At 38.6% G+C, this 15762-nt stretch overlaps 2 protein-coding genes across 2 annotated transcripts in view; one reads left to right on the top strand and one right to left on the bottom strand.

Moving 5' to 3' along the window:
* Positions 1-15762, top strand: part of LOC118144429 (uncharacterized) — a 94077-nt gene that overhangs the window by 17454 nt on the left and 60861 nt on the right. The gene's annotated exons all lie outside the window — the stretch shown is intronic.
* LOC144577664 (uncharacterized) overlaps positions 3420-15762 on the bottom strand; it is a 31835-nt gene continuing 19492 nt past the window's right edge. The window contains exons 3-4 of the mRNA XM_078337190.1: positions 4754-4830; positions 3420-3596 (exon numbers count right to left, since the gene is read on the bottom strand). Of these exons, the coding sequence (XP_078193316.1) occupies positions 3533-3596; positions 4754-4830 (141 nt within the window). The 3' untranslated portion in view covers positions 3420-3532. The remainder of the gene's footprint in view (positions 3597-4753; positions 4831-15762) is intronic.

The raw sequence follows: 15762 nt of genomic DNA, 5'->3' as shown, positions 1-15762 counted from the left end.
AAGATGGACAAGGTGGAGCTTTAAAAAAAATAGAATAGAGCAGCCCAAACTTGAACCATAGGGTCTTTATTGTCATCTGCAGTAGCCATGTTGAAAGAACATGTACATTTACCATGAGAAGGGAGACTTACTGAGTTGACATTTTCAGCGTGACCCCAGAATGCAATATGGTTTGACTATGATTTGTGTGAATTACAGTAAGAGAGCCTCTCAACTCGGCCTGTGTTTGGAAACAATGGCCCACCCCATGGTTTAGGCAATGCTGTATGCATTCTGAGGGGCGTGGTTCCTTATTTACAGATGAAGAAAAGCCTGAGGATATCTAACATCTTAAGTCTTCTATAACCAGGGTAGAAGGAATTCTAACTTGAAACACTAATTTCAGTTTGCAAAGGGAAATGAGTTCTAAGAGAGGAAGAAACTGTTTCAGGAGACCTTTTGAAATCTGTCCTTTGGCCGGGCACGGTGGCTCACGCCTGTCATGACAGCACTTTGGGAGGCCAAGGCAGGTGGATCACAAGATCAAGAGATCAAGACCATCCTGGTCAACATGGTGAAACCCTGTCTCTACTAAAAATACAAAAAATTAGCTGGGCATGGTGGCATGTGCCTGTAACCCCAGCTACTTGGGAGGCTGAGGCAGGAGAACTGCCTGAACCCAGGAGGCGGAGGTTGTGGTCAGCCAAGATCACGCCATTGCACTGCAGCCTGGGTAACAAGAGCGAAACTCCGTCTCAAAAAAAAAAAAAAGAAAAAGAAATCTGTCCTTCAGATTCACATTGAATATAAGGGAAATAGCCACCAATCCTTTGAGTGTGAAAGAGCCAACGTTAATTTCTTCCTGGATCTAAAACTGCCAAGTGGAAATTTGTATCAGTGACTGCTTGACCCACTTTCCTTTCTTGCTTTGAGGGCACATCCTTACATGAGCCTAATCATTTATTTGCCAAGAGAATAATTAACGTTTTAGAGCCTCTGTGCTAGTTAATAATGTAAGCCAAAAATAAAACTCTTAGCTCTCCACCCATCTGAACAAACCCCTCCTCAGCCAAGGGTATTCAAAAGTTAACTTGAAAAACTAGTTCAGGCCATGATGGGAAGAGGATGTTGGACATGCCTCACAGCTGACCAGCATTAACATCAGCACAACATCAGACTGACAGAACAGACTCTTTAAGTCTAATAAGAAACATTTACAATTGATTTTCTCTGAAGCCTTCTACCTAGAGGCTTTATCTACATCCTAAAACCTTGATCTCTACAACCCCTTATCATAATCCAGACATTCCTTTCTATTGATTCCATGTCTTTAGGTAATAATCAGTTGCCAATCAGAAAATCTTTGAATCTGCCTGTGACCTGGAAGTCCTCTCACCCCCCTATCCCTGCTTTCATTTATCCTGCCTTTATAGCAGAGACAATGTACATCTTACATGTATTGATTGATGTCATATGTCCCCCTGAAATGTATAAAACCAAGTTGTAGCGGAACCACTTTGGGCACATGTTCTGAGGATCTCCTGAGGGCTGTGTCATGGGCCACCAATCATTCTTATTTAGCTCAGAATATATCTCTTCAAATAATTTACAGAGTTTGGCTCTTTCACTTACAGTAATTTGGCACCTAACATCAGGCCCCAGAGAAGACTCAGAGCCCTGAAGGAGTTGCCTGAACTTGGAGCCAAGGTACCAGTAGGAGCCCACTGAAAGCTCTCCCCACCTTTGAGCTTTTCCTCCAGTGGAACTGCTAAGTCCTCCTCAGCCCTGGACCTCCCATTTGGTTGATGGTCCTTGATTTATTCTGAGGTTGTTTTTTGTTTTTTGGTTTTTTTCCCTTCTAGAAAGTTATTTAGGGTCCCTGTCTAGTTCAGAGGTGCATTCTAAAGGGTGTTCTCCATTGCTTTTTTCCAAAGATAAGGAGAATGACCCCCTTTTGGGCACCTCATTTGGTTTCTAGTTTGGAGGTGCATTCTAGAGTCTTCTCCATTGCTTTTTCTTACAAAATTAAGCTCAGTTGGCTTGGCTGCACATTTGTATGAGGAACTGAACTGTTATTTTCATAGATAAATGAGACTGAGATCCTCAGCTCTGAAGAAAAAGGGAATTTTGTTTTTCCCAGTTGAAAGGTGCCTCTGTAAAAGTGTCTGGGTGGTTTGATTTCCCAAGACATGCAGTGGCCCTAGAGGGAACCCCCAAGAAAATTAGTTTAGAAAGGTTCTTCCAGGAAACACATATAAGAGCTGATCACTTGTCATTTTGAACCCTCTTGGAAATAGTAGAACGCCAGAGAGAGAAACAGACATCGAAGAGGGCGGAAATCATTCCATGGTGAAACACTGTAGAGTTCTGCTCACAGTCAGCACTCGCTGATCCACCACACACACAAAAAAAGAAGCCTAAATGCTTTTCAAGTTTATATGACATAAGTAAAATCTCGAGTAAATAAGATGGCTTTAAAACTATTGGTAAAGTAATATTAGAAATATCTTAAGAATTTTCAGCATTTTTTTTGTATTTATTTGATCAAGCAGTTTAATACTTATCCCTGCCATATACTACTATAAGATGTCAACATTTGACATGAGGGTTATAAAACTATAAGCCCAACCCAAAACAGAATGATCTTTGCTTGTGTAATTTTTTATAAAGATACTTATATTGTTGGTTTAATGAAAAAAGCTAAATCCTGAGTTATTGGTTACAATACCAGTATAGTTAGCCTTAAGTTTCTTAGTCAGGTTAGCACTTGAAATTCATGGGCTATAAACCTGGTTAACAGGGAAATATTTTAAATAATGAATATCAGTTTTCATAAATAATCTAGGGAAACTATAATAAATAAATTAATCAAATAAATGTAATGGAATAAATGCTTCTAAACAAATGTCATATAATTTCCAATCTAAAGTTGTATTAAATAATATCCACTAAATGTCTGGGTAATTTTCAACTTAAGATTATAGGAAAACATTTCTTTTAAAAACATGCTCTTCTTAAAAGGTAAATAAGTTTTGTCTAGTTCAAATGTTATTTAAAGGATATATGTAAAACAAGGTAAAAGGAACCAGGAAATAAGAGACATAAAGTTACAGATGTAAAGAGGTATTTTTGGTAAGGAAGGTTAAAAGAAAAATGACTGTGTGAAAGAGGATCTTATATGGTAAATTTTTATCTTAACATAACATGACTGGTTGTTTAAGAAAAAGGGATATTTAGGACAAACCAGAAAGTCCCAGCATGTCGTGAATGGTCTATATAAGTTGTAATAAGATTAGCAAAAAAAAAAAAAAAAGGAATTTATATTTTTAAAAGTTATATAATTAAGTTGGCTATAATTAAAAGGAAATTATAATCTTTCTAGGAATTGAACTTTGATATTAAAACTAATGCAAACTAAAGAATGTTAAACAAGCTTTTATTTAAAATATTGACTTTGAAAACAAGAAGTTTTTAATTTTTTAGTTCTATAATCTGTTTCTTTTTGAAATCTTTGGATATCTCAGAAGTGCGACTTCTGCTGTACCCTGATGCTTCAGCTCTTTCTCCCTTTTGAGAAGCCTTGGATGGTAACTCTCTCCTTCAATTTTTGTTGACTCCTGCATTTTTTTGGGGAAAGGGAGAGAATTTTTTAAAACAGCCAGATGAGAAAATAGAGAATTTGCTTTTGCCTATATGTCTGTTATGTCTATATGTTTGTATATGTCATGTGGAAGTAATATTTCACTACCCAAATTATATAAAAGAGCTCTAATCAACTGACTTAAAGAAATCTAAGTGCTTATCAGACTGATGGAAGCTAGCTCAGATGCCTTTTAGTTCACATGACTTTAGTAACATTAATTTGGTAAATTTAATCTTAAAATTGTCTTCAGTAATTTAAAATTTTAAAGCCATGTTATGTTAAAGTAAGTAATCCTTATTTTTTCACTGGGAATTTGGGTTACTAAGAGTTAAAATAATGGGAGAGCAAAATGCTTTACTCTTCACCAAAATCTTTTTTGGGGAAGTTTTAAAAAACACAAGGATGTGGTTTTGGCTAAAGAAATGTAATTTTTTTTTTTTCCAATTTCAAGACTATTTAGGGCACACTTTAAAATAAAGAAGAAGTATATAAATTAAGTGGATAGAGAGAAAAATAAAAGGATGGGTAATGAAAAACCTTTGACTCCTAGGTGGTGTATAGTCACCCACAGTATGGAGCTGCAGCTGGCTACATTTAGTTACTAAACATAAAAGTTACCAGTGGAATTTAGAGATGGATAGTACTCAGACTCCCAGGAAGTTAGTTCACTGAATGCATAAAGAAATGCAAACTAATAAGAATAAAAACAACATATCCAATCCCTTGCTATCTGGTTATTGCTATCTGTAATAGTTAAAATGAAATTAAAGGGCCAGATGCAGTAATCCCTGTAATTACTCACACCTGTAATCCCAACACACTGGGAAGCCAAGGTGGGCAGATCACCTGAGGTCAGGATTTCAAGACCAGCCTAAGCCGGGTGCGGTGGCTCACGCCTGTAATATTAGCACTTTGGGAGGCCGAGGTGGGTGGATCACCTGAGGTCAAGAGTTCAAGACCAGCCTGGCCATCATGGTGAAACCCCATCTTTTATTTAAAAAAAGAAAAAAAAAAGACCAGCCTGGCCAACATGGTGAAACCCTGTCTCTACTAAAGATACAAAAATTAGCCAGGCATGGTGGTGGGTGCCTATAATCTCAGCTACTTGGGAGGCTGAAACAGGAGAATTACCTGAACCAGGGAGGTGGAGGTTGCAGTGAGCCAAGATCGCGCCATTGCTCTCCAGCCTGGGCAACAAGAGTGAGACTCTGTCTCAAAAAAAAAGAAAGAGAGAGAGAAAAAGAAATTAAAGGAGAATTCTGGATTTAACCTTGCTACTAGAACAAGGTCTGATTTAAGTCAGTCTGAACTTATGCCACCAGCCTCAAAGCTGTTCCCCAAGGGCAAAGTTATGCAGGGACAACAGAAAGTGCCTCTAAGACTTGTGGTTACCAAGAAGATAGTCAATGTGAGATAAAGGCAAAACCAAGTAACTATTAAAACCAGAGCATATAACATAAAAGAATTTTTCCGTTTTGTAAATTGGTATCATCAGCTTCCTGAAAAACCTTGTAAGAGCAACCAATTTAAGGACAGTATCTTTAATTTTAAATGCCACATTATGAAAGAGCAAGTTTGGGTTGACGCAGGACCCACAGCCCACTATTAAACACTCACTGATGAGTACATGTGACTCAGTTGCATAGAAGATTATTCCTGAGGGAACACCCAGCCTGATGAACCAGATAAAAGCCACTGTAAGGTCTGTTTACCCTGATAAGGGGACTGCCCAACTCTCCTTTTTAAATGCCAAGTGGAACACCCCAGATGAAACAGCTGATATGCTTCATATGCAAACCATGTGAGACAGGCTTTATGATGACCAGGATATCTCTCACTTAATATGCCTATTACCCACGTCATGGTAAATGCTGTGGTTAAGAGAATCCCTTCTACATGGACACTCCAAATGACATTACTCCTGCAGAATCAAACAACTGTTTGAGAAGCCTTATCAAATTTGCTATCACTCATGGGTCTTGCAGATGCTTATAAAACATTAGGACATGTAACCAAAAATAAATGGGGAAGGCAAAAGGAAGTCAAAGGACTCATCCCAGAAGGGTGGAAACCTTTAGATGGTTATTAAGAAATGAAATAAAATGAAAATCAATGGGGTTAAAACAAAGTTCTTTACAACACTGTCAAAAGTTGGGTGGACCAAAAGGAGCCCCTGTTGGTCCCTCAACATTAAAGGGCCCCATACAAGTTTCTGCATTTGCCCCAGATTGGAGAAATTTAGGGAAAATTAAAAGGCAAAGGTTATAATGAGAAAGCTGACATTGCCTGGGGCAATGTTGAGGCAAATTAAGATAAAGATTGATAGAAGAGGCTGAATCCCTTGGCTCAACTCCCTGTTGGGAACCCAAATCCTTTTTCACCAGAAAAGGTAAAATGATCTGGGGGTAAAGAAGTTCCTGGGACCAGAACATAAAAATGTAAAAGTTAACAGGATCGTGAAATTTGAGATGTTTAAACAACTACCTTATGTAAGGTAGTTGTGAGTCCTTTACCTGAATGTCTTATGAAAATGGGTATTCTGTCTGACTGGGGGATGTTTCCCTATCTAGTACTGTAAAATTGAAGGCATGTAAATCTGTCTTTTGAGAAATGTCAACTGGACATGCTAAATGAGAACTAGTAAGGTTCCCTGAGCACAGAATATAGGGTAGAAGCTGGAGTGCTGGTCAAGGCAAATCTTCCCTGGATAGCTCTTTGTGGTGTGTTTATTGAGGCTTATGGCAAAAGCCGATACACATTTTCCAATGACAACTACTGGAACTTTGGACTGGAGAATTCCCACTTGAGGGGTATGTGCTGCCTTGCTATGGGATGTTAACTGAAACTATCCCTATGCTAATGGAAATAATGGTGCCCAAAAGAGTTCCGTGATACAATGAAAATGAAAATGATTTATATAGGCTCTTGCTACCAGGGGATGCATGGAAGAAATACTTAGGAACAGGGAGTTCCTAGATTCTGCGGTGCTTGATAAACATCTCTCATTTGACGAGAGCTGCTTGGGTTGTGAATGGCATTTCCAAGATTAACAAATGCATTCTTGTTTGGAAGACTGCTGCTCCGGTTAGATAAGAGTCAAGGATGTTTTGAGTTACTTATAGCTTAGAACAATTGAGTAAAGTGTGTTTTGGGGAGCAAATTTTCCTTTTTGAGTTCTCCAAAATTCAAAAATTGTTCATGAGTATTCTGACTTTGTGACAATATAGTTATTTGCATAAATTTAGAAAAAAGCCTTCTCTTTTAAAACAGGACAATTGGAGAAACTGGTTGTTTTACCAAGGCTTTTACTAGAATAACACATTTTTAGGTAAAGTTCCAGAAAGCCAACTTGAAAAGAGCTTCTATGACCAATCAATTCTTGCTGGACTTTATGTGAATAATCAGGCTGAATATAATAAGCCTGAAACTTACTTTGCACACAAATTGATCTTACTATAGTTTCTCTTTAGTAGAAAAGGAGAGCTAGAGAAAGAAAGAAATTCTTTCAAAGGAAAACTATAACACCTTTTACTAGATTACATGATTTTTGTTTTTGAGTGCAGATGGACTCATGAATTATTTCTGGGCTGCAAAAATTCTCTAAAGAGTACCAGGTTATAATTTTCTTCATGTTTTTAGTTGGTACCCTAATAGAATATGTTCCTTTTTCTATTCTGACACACACATTCTTTTTTGATTGTCAAGTTATTAATCTTATCTCTTGTAGTTTTACTTCTGGGAAAAAAGAAATCATGATATTCTGAAAACTAGAAATGACTTGACAAATTCGGTGAATCTCCCTCATCTGGAATCCCTCTGGGCCCAATCTGTTTTTCACTGCAAATACCCTGCTACTAAAAATATACAAGCACCATTCTTCTAGGCCCAGGGACTATTGTGGAAGAGGTGGGCACATGAGATTGTAAGCGCTGGTTTTGAGGGACAGCATTATTTCAGATTCTCCCAATCAAAGAAAAATACACAGATACCTAAGTAGTTGGTAAAATAAGAGACATTACCTCCTGGGTTATTACGTATGTGACCCCTTTTAATCCCAGCCATAAAGAATTTCCTGCTCCCCATAGAATTAAAATAAAATTACTGAGGGAATATAAAAATACCTCATGACAAAGCCTCCTCAGTGTAATACTCCCAATTATGAGATTTATGCCAATGGATACATATTTTTAAAAAAACTTTTATCAGCCACCTTAGGACTAATTACTAAAAGGCCACAAAAAGCATGGTGGTACAACAAAAGACTCTAAATTTCTTAGTTTAAAAGATTTTAACAATGATTATATTTTGTATAGTTCATTGCAATTCATCTGTAACTAAACCCAAGATCACAATAGCGCAACATATAGAGATTAAAGGTCTTTAGATAAGTCAGTTTTGCAACTTCACCTTTGGCTTTTCATTTGTTGGCTTTTATATAACTTCAAAAATTGTAAGGGTTAGTGAATGCCTGTTCACATTCATTCCCATCTGGTCTAGAACATTTAAATTGGCTGTAAGTCTTTTGGTGCTAAGCCCCACGGCCATAGTCATCCTACCAAGGGACAGGATGGACCCAGGGCAGCCAGCCATGCCACCTCAGCAATGTTATGGGACAGAATAAAAGTTTGGTGGCCACTGATGTTGCCTCTGGAAAATCTTAGCTAAAAGAAGTAGAATGTAAACCAAAAATAAAATTCTAAGCCCCCTAATCATATGAACAGACCCCTGCTCTTGGCCAAGGCCATTCCAAAGTTAACCTGAAAAATTACTTCAGGCCATGATGGGAAATAGATGTTGGACATGCCTCACAGCTGACCAGCATTAACATCAACATAGAGACCTTAAGATTGATAGAACTGACTCTAAGTCTGATAAGGAACATTTACAGGCCAGTCATGGTGGCTCATGTCTGTAATCCCAGCACTTTGGGAGGCTGAGGTGGGCAGATCACAAGGTCAAAGTTTGAGACCAGCCTGGCCAACATGGTGAAACCCCATCTCTACTAAAAATACAAAAAATAGCCGGGTGGTGGCAGGTACCTGTACCTCCAGCTATGCAGGAGGCTAAAGTAGAAGAATCACTTGAACCTGGAAGGAGGTTGCAGCAAGCCAAGATCGTGCCACTGCACTCCACCTTGGTCAACAGAGTGAGACTCTGTCTCAAAAAAAATAAATAAATAAGAAAGAAACATTTATAATCTATTCTCTCTGAAGCCTGCTACCTAGAAGGCTTCATCTACATGCTAAAACCTTGGTCTCCACAACCCCTTATTATAACCCAGAAATTCCTTTCTATTGATTCCAGGTCTTTAGATAATAATCAATTGCCAGTCAGAAAATCTTTGAATCTGCCTATGATCTGGAAGTCCTCTCACCCCCAATCCCCCACTTCCACTGGTCCCGCATTTGTGGATAAACCAATGTACATGTATTGATTGATGTCTTATCTCTCCTTGAAATATATAAAACCAAATTGTAGCCCAGCCACCTTGGGCACATGTTCTCAAGATCTCCTGAGGGCTGTATCATGGACCACTGGTCACTCATATTTGGCTCAGAATAAATCTCTTCAAATATTTTACAGAGTATGACTCTTTTAGTTGACAATAGTCCCAAAGTATACCACTAATCCTATTACTGGTTGCTTCTGAGAAGGGCAGATTATAGGAGTGACAAAATTTGAACAAGACTGTATCTGTCCTTGTCTTTATGCTTATGAGAGATGTCACCTCCAACTCCTTTGGCTTAGTTGGTCTCTGGTGGGTTGTCTCAACCATACCCCTTTTCCTTCTCTCAAGATTTCTGAAGGCTTGAGTAGATGAGACCTGAGTTTCAAGGTGATATGACTGGACAATATGATGTGGTGACTCATAGTCCAGGTAGTGTAACCAAATAGCTTTTAATCAGGACTCTGCTACTTTGGTCAAGTACCTTAATTTGGGCCTTTTCCCCCAAAAAAATATAGACGAATAGTCCCCATCTCCTGAAATTGTGTTTATTGAGTAACATAATATCCTGTTCATTCATAGAGTAAGTACTCAATGCATGGTAACTGGTAACTGATAACTGTTTGTATTGTAATAGACAATTGAAGGTACATCTTCTCCCTTTAGGCTTTTGAGCCTAGAATTTGATTGGATTGGCTGGGGCTGTTACAGCCTCATGGGGGTGGAGGAACATGGATGTCTTTGGTCAAATTGTTGATCATTGTAGCAGAATCTAAATTTGGCACACTATATCCAATGTATAAAACATACAGCACTCATTAGTTTCTATAACTTGTCTTGATGCTCCCATTCCTGCTGGTGGCAGGGAAAAATAATAAATTTTCCAATTATGAAGCATAACTCATTAACCTGCCATTATAATAAGTTTGTTTTGTTTTGTTTTTTTGAGACCGAGTCTTACTCTGTTTCCCAGGCTGGAACACAGTGCAATCTCAGCTCACTGCAACCTCTGCCTCCTGGGCTCAAGTGATTCTTCTGCCTTAGCCTCCTAAGTAGCTGGGATTATAGGCACCCACCACCATGCTCAGCTAATTTTTGTGGTTTTAGTACAGACAGGGTTTCACCCTCTTGGCCAGAATGGTGTCAAACTCCTGACCTCATGCAATCTGCCTGCCTCGGCCTCCCAGAGTGCTGGGATTACAGGTGTAAGCCACTGCACCCGGCCATAAAGAGTCTTTTTAGGGTCAACTTAGCGTCTTCATAAATATTCTTATTACTTGTCAAACTTTCAATTAATTCATTTACTTATTTAAGTCAATATCAACTCACAGATTTCTGTTTCATTCAGTGGGTTATAATTCATTACTGTCATTATTTTGACGTTCAAGTGGCCCTAGATTTGGTTAGTGAGAGTCCCATTCAGGTTGGCTTTTGTGTCCTTTAGCCATATCCCGATCATTCTGAGCAGTTTCTGACTTTCTGACACCAGATGTTCCAGTTTTGTTTTGTGTTTTCCCTGACCCAGCCTTGAATCATCCATTTCATGAAGGAAAGTCCTGATTTTAAAAAGTCCTTTTAGCAGAGAATGGTCTCTAGAAACCAAGGTTGGATGCTGAGTAGGCTCGTTGCTATAAATTAAACACACACACACACACACACACACACACAGACACACACCTCTATTTCTACATGTCTATATGTTGACAACCACAAGTTCACACCAGAATCTCTAATTTCTTTTCTTTTCTTTTTTTTTTTTTGAGACGGAGTTTTGCTCTTGTTACCCAGGCTGGAGTGCAATGGCGTGATCTCAGGTCACCGCAACCTCCGCCTCCTGGGTTCAGGCAATTCTCCTGCCTCAGCCTCCTGAGTAGCTGGGATTACAGGCACGCGTCACCATACCCAGCTCATTTTTTGTATTTTTAGTAGAGACGGGGTTTCACCATGTTGACCAGGATGGTCTCGATCTCTCAACCTTGTGATCCACCCGCCTCGGCCTCCCAAAGTGCTGGGATTACAGGTGTGAGCCACCGTGCCCGGCCAGAATCTCTAATTTCAAATTGATACCGCAGGGTTCATTTTGTTTTCTCCCTTTCCATATTTGTATGCCCCTTCTCTGACCGGCACCTGGTTCCCATTAACTTTAAAGTATTTACTTATTTGATTAATCCCACTCTATGTAATCAATCTCTCATCACTACTACAGCTCCTTCTTCCACACAGGTACCCTCCTTGGGCTTTGGCACCACAGGAGGAGGCCACTCTCCTGCACTGACTTCCTCTTCTTTCCATTTGGGCTCTGAAATTCCATACCACCCTTGCTCCACATGGACATCCTCCTCCAACTCTGTCTTTCTACCCTGCTGTTCTACCCTTGCCAGTTCTTTTTAATGGACTTGGATTGAATTGCCCACAAAGAGAAGGAAAGGGGAAACAATAGGGAGAAGGGGAAGAGGAAGAAGAGGAAATGCATTTTTTTCAGCTATAAGAATACATTAAAATTTTTTTAAAGTATAACACATAAAAAAGCAAACAAATCTACCTTTAAAAATATCAAATATTGCCGGGCACGGTGGCTCACACTTGTAATCTTAGCACTTTGGGAGGTCAAGGCAAGCAGATACCTGAGGTCAGAAGTTCAAGGGCAGCCTGGCCAATGTGGTGAAACCCCATCTCTACTAAAAATACAAAAATTAGTGGGCGTGGTGGCGCCTGGCTGAGGCACGAAAATCACTTGAACCCAGGAGGCAGAGGTTGCAGTGAGCCAAGATCATGCCACTACTTCCAGCCTGGGTGGCAAAGTGAGACAATGTCTCAAAAAAAAAAAGTATTGGCTTGGCACAGTAGCTTATGCCTATAATCCCAGCACTTTGGGAGGCTAAGGTGGGAGGATTGCTTAAGGCCAGGAGTTTCAGACCAGCTCTGATGGTCTCTTTTTGTAGAGACCATCTCTACAAAAAATTCTAAAAATTAGCCAGGCATGGTAGCATGTACCTGTAGTTCCAGCCACTCAGGGTGCTGAGACTGGCTAATCACTTGAGCCCAGAAGTTCAAGGATACAGTGAGCTATGATTGCACCACTGTACTCCAGCCTGGGCAACAGAGTGAGAACTTGTCTCAAAAAAGATCAAGTATCAAATACATATTCTATTCACAATTACAATTACTTATTAAAGCAACATTTATCTTTGTTTACAAATACAATAGCAGGTGAGAAAACCTAACAACATCTCAGATTGCTTACTGTTTATAATGCAAACAAAATATGTGTCTCAAGTCATGTTTTTAGCAGATTAACAAAATGAATAGACAATTACATACATTAAATTTGTCGTTAAAATGTTAATTAAAATAACAATTTCAAGTATTTTTCACCGAAACTTTTTTTTCCTTTTTTTTTTTTAATGGCGTCCCATCTGTCACTCAGGCTGGAGTGCAGTGATGCAATCTCAGCTCACTGCAACCTCTGCCTCCCAGGTTCAAGTGATTCCTATGCCTCAGCCTTCTGAGTAGCTGGGACTACAGGTGTGTGCCACCACACCTGGCTAATTTTTATATTTTTAGTAGAGATGGAGTTTCGCCGTGTTGGCCAAGCTGGTCTCAAACTTCTGACTTCAGGTGATCCACCTGCCTTGGCTTCTCAAAGTGTTAGGATTACAGGCATAAGCCACCACACCTAGCCTCACTGAAACAATTTAAGTGTACACAAAGTAAAGAGATGTTTTCCTCTTTTTTGATAGATGAAGGCACTATCACTGCTTATCACTGAAGAGCACTTACAAATTTGTAAGTAAACTTGACTGTTACATTAGATAATACATCTAAAGGCAGAGTAGGCAACTTATTCCAATGTAGGACAACCGTGATGTACATGTGTATTAACCTGGATTTTTATTTTAATGTTAGTTTCCATAAATAATAGGTTTCAGAGCTGTGTGACCCATTTAGCTAAAAATAAGATAAATCAGGTGGAACTTAAAAAAAGGAAAAGCTTTGCTAATCAATACTCAAGAATTAAAATGAGAGGGAGGATGAAAGGGGGGTAAGGAATGAAAATTTACCTACTGGGTACAACATACAGTTTCTGGTGACTGGTATATTAAAAGTTTAGATTTCACCACTATACAGTTCATCCATGTAACCAAAAACTACTGGTACCCCTAAAGCTACTGAAATTTAAAAATATATATAAAATAATTAAAATAAACACTGGCTAATGATCTAAACACCAGACAGTTTTTACTGACAGTTTTTAAATGTATACTCTAAAATATGACCTCAAGAGGACCATGTTTATTAATCCTATAAATAGAGAAATCATTTGTTTAAATTATGGCAACATGATTGTTTTCAAAAGTATGTTTATATAGGGAAATGGTGATTATAGAAAAATAAATAATTTGCCAATAAAGTTGCAGATTCTAATCTATATCATCTTAGATTTCTAAGTATGTGGTTTCATAAATTATATCAAATAACTAGTCAATATAATTAAAATATTCACCATAACTTTCCATAAAAGGCAAACAAAAATCATATTTGCATTTTTATCTGAATGTTCTAAATATGATATCCAAGTTCAAGAGGCACATACCTACTCTGAGAGATGGAAGAATTGTTTCATAAATGCCTTCTAAGAATACTGAAACCAGCATTTTAGTATTTGCATTCATGGGTACACACACACACACACACACACACAAACACACATACACAATACACAGGCATACCTTTAAGATATTGCAGGTTCAGTTCCAGATCACTACAATAAAGCAAGTATAATAAAGCAAGTCACATAATCTTTTTTGGTTTTCCAGTCCATATAGAGACAAGGTGTCACTCTGTTGGCCTGGGTGGTCTCAAATGCCTGACCTCAGGTGATCTGCTCACCTTGGCCTCCCAAAGTGCTGGGATTACAGGCGTGAGCCACTGTACCTGGCCATAAGGAGTCCTTTTAGGGTCAACTTAGCCTCTTCATAAATATTCCATTAGTCATTAAACTTTCAATTAATTCATTTATGTTTTATGTTTATACACTGTACTATATAGTCTGTTGTGTGCAATAGCATTATGTCTAGAAACACAATGTACGTACCTCAGTTTAAAAACACTTTACTGCCAAAAAATGCTAACAATCATCTGAGGCTTCAACAATGTTTTTGCTGGTGGAGTGTCAGGCCTCCATGTTAATGGCTACTGACCGATCAGCGTGGTGGTTGATGAATGTTGGGTGGCTATGGCAATTTCTTTTCTTTTTTTTTTTTGAGACAGAGTGTCTCTCTGTTGCCCAGGCTTGAGCGCAGTGGCACATTCATGACTCACTGTAGCCACAACCTCTCAGGCTCAAGCAATCCTCCCACCTCAGCTTCCCTGAGTAGCTGGGACTACAAACGAGATTATATGAAACTTGCTGGATGCAAGAAAATAAGAGGACAAAACTAGAGATATAAAACTTGGAAAGGAGGAAGTACAAGTCATACCATTTGCAAATATGAATACTTATAACCCCAGGAAACCAAAGAAAATCAGCTGAAGAGCTACCATAAACAAGAAGAGAATCCGGTAAGACTGCAAACAGTAATAGCCTTCACATACACAAGCAACAGCTAGTATTAATAGAAAGTATCATGGAAAATATCCCATTTATCATAGTATAAATAATGGATGAACAAATGAATGAACAGGGAATACATAACAGGGAATGTTCCTATATGAAGAAACTATACTAAACATATTTGAAAGCTGTAAGAAAAATAGGCATACAATGAATTTGTATAGGAAGACTCAATGTTATAAAGGTATCATTTCTCCTTACATTAATATATAAAATTGTCACAATCTCAATAAAAGTACCATCAGATTCTTTTTGCTGGAACTAAACAGGTTGATAATAAAGTTTATATGAAAAACCAAATAAGAACAACTAGGAAAATCCAGAAAAGAAGAGCAGTAAGGAGTCTGATCTTACCAGATATTAGAACAAATATTATAAATCATATATAAGTAAACTAGTAGGGCAATGGTACATTAATGGACAGATCAACCAGTGGAACAGAACAGAAAATCCAGAAAAGGAGGCAATTGCATATGAAAATCTAGTATATGATAAAGATGACGTCTCAAAACAGTGGGAGAAAAAATAGACTATGGTTTTTTAATTTTTAATTTTTTGAGGAAACAGTAACTGGGTTACTGAGTAGCTGGGACTACAGGCACGCACCACCATGCCCAGCTAATTCTTGTATATTTAGTAGAGATTGGGTTTCACCGTGTTAGCCAGTCTGCTCTCAAACTCCTGACCTCAAGTGATCCACCCACCTTGGGCTCCCAAAGTACTAGGATTACAGGTATGAGCCACCATGCACGGCCCCCCAAAAAAAGTTTTTTTAATTAACTGGGCTTGGGGGTGCATGCCTGTAGTCCCAGCTACTTAGGGAGGCTGAGGTGGGAGGATTACTTGAGCCCAGGAGATCAAGACTGCAGCAGTGAGCAGTGATCACACCACTGCACTCCAGCCTATGGGATAGAGTGAGACCCTGTCTCAAAAAAAAAAAAAAAGAGAAAAGGAAAAGCCTAGTGAAATCCAAATAAAGTGCACAGCTTAGTAGCAGGTATCAACATTGATTCCTTGGTTTTCACAAATGTACCACCTCAATATAAAATTTTAACAATAGGGTAACCTGAGTGAGGGGTA

The sequence above is a fragment of the Callithrix jacchus genome, chromosome 9 (assembly GCF_049354715.1).
Source record: "Callithrix jacchus isolate 240 chromosome 9, calJac240_pri, whole genome shotgun sequence".
NCBI lineage: Eukaryota > Metazoa > Chordata > Mammalia > Primates > Cebidae > Callithrix > Callithrix jacchus.
The sequence above is the reverse complement of the archived record's forward strand: the minus strand, read 5'-3'. Positions and strand labels throughout refer to the sequence as shown.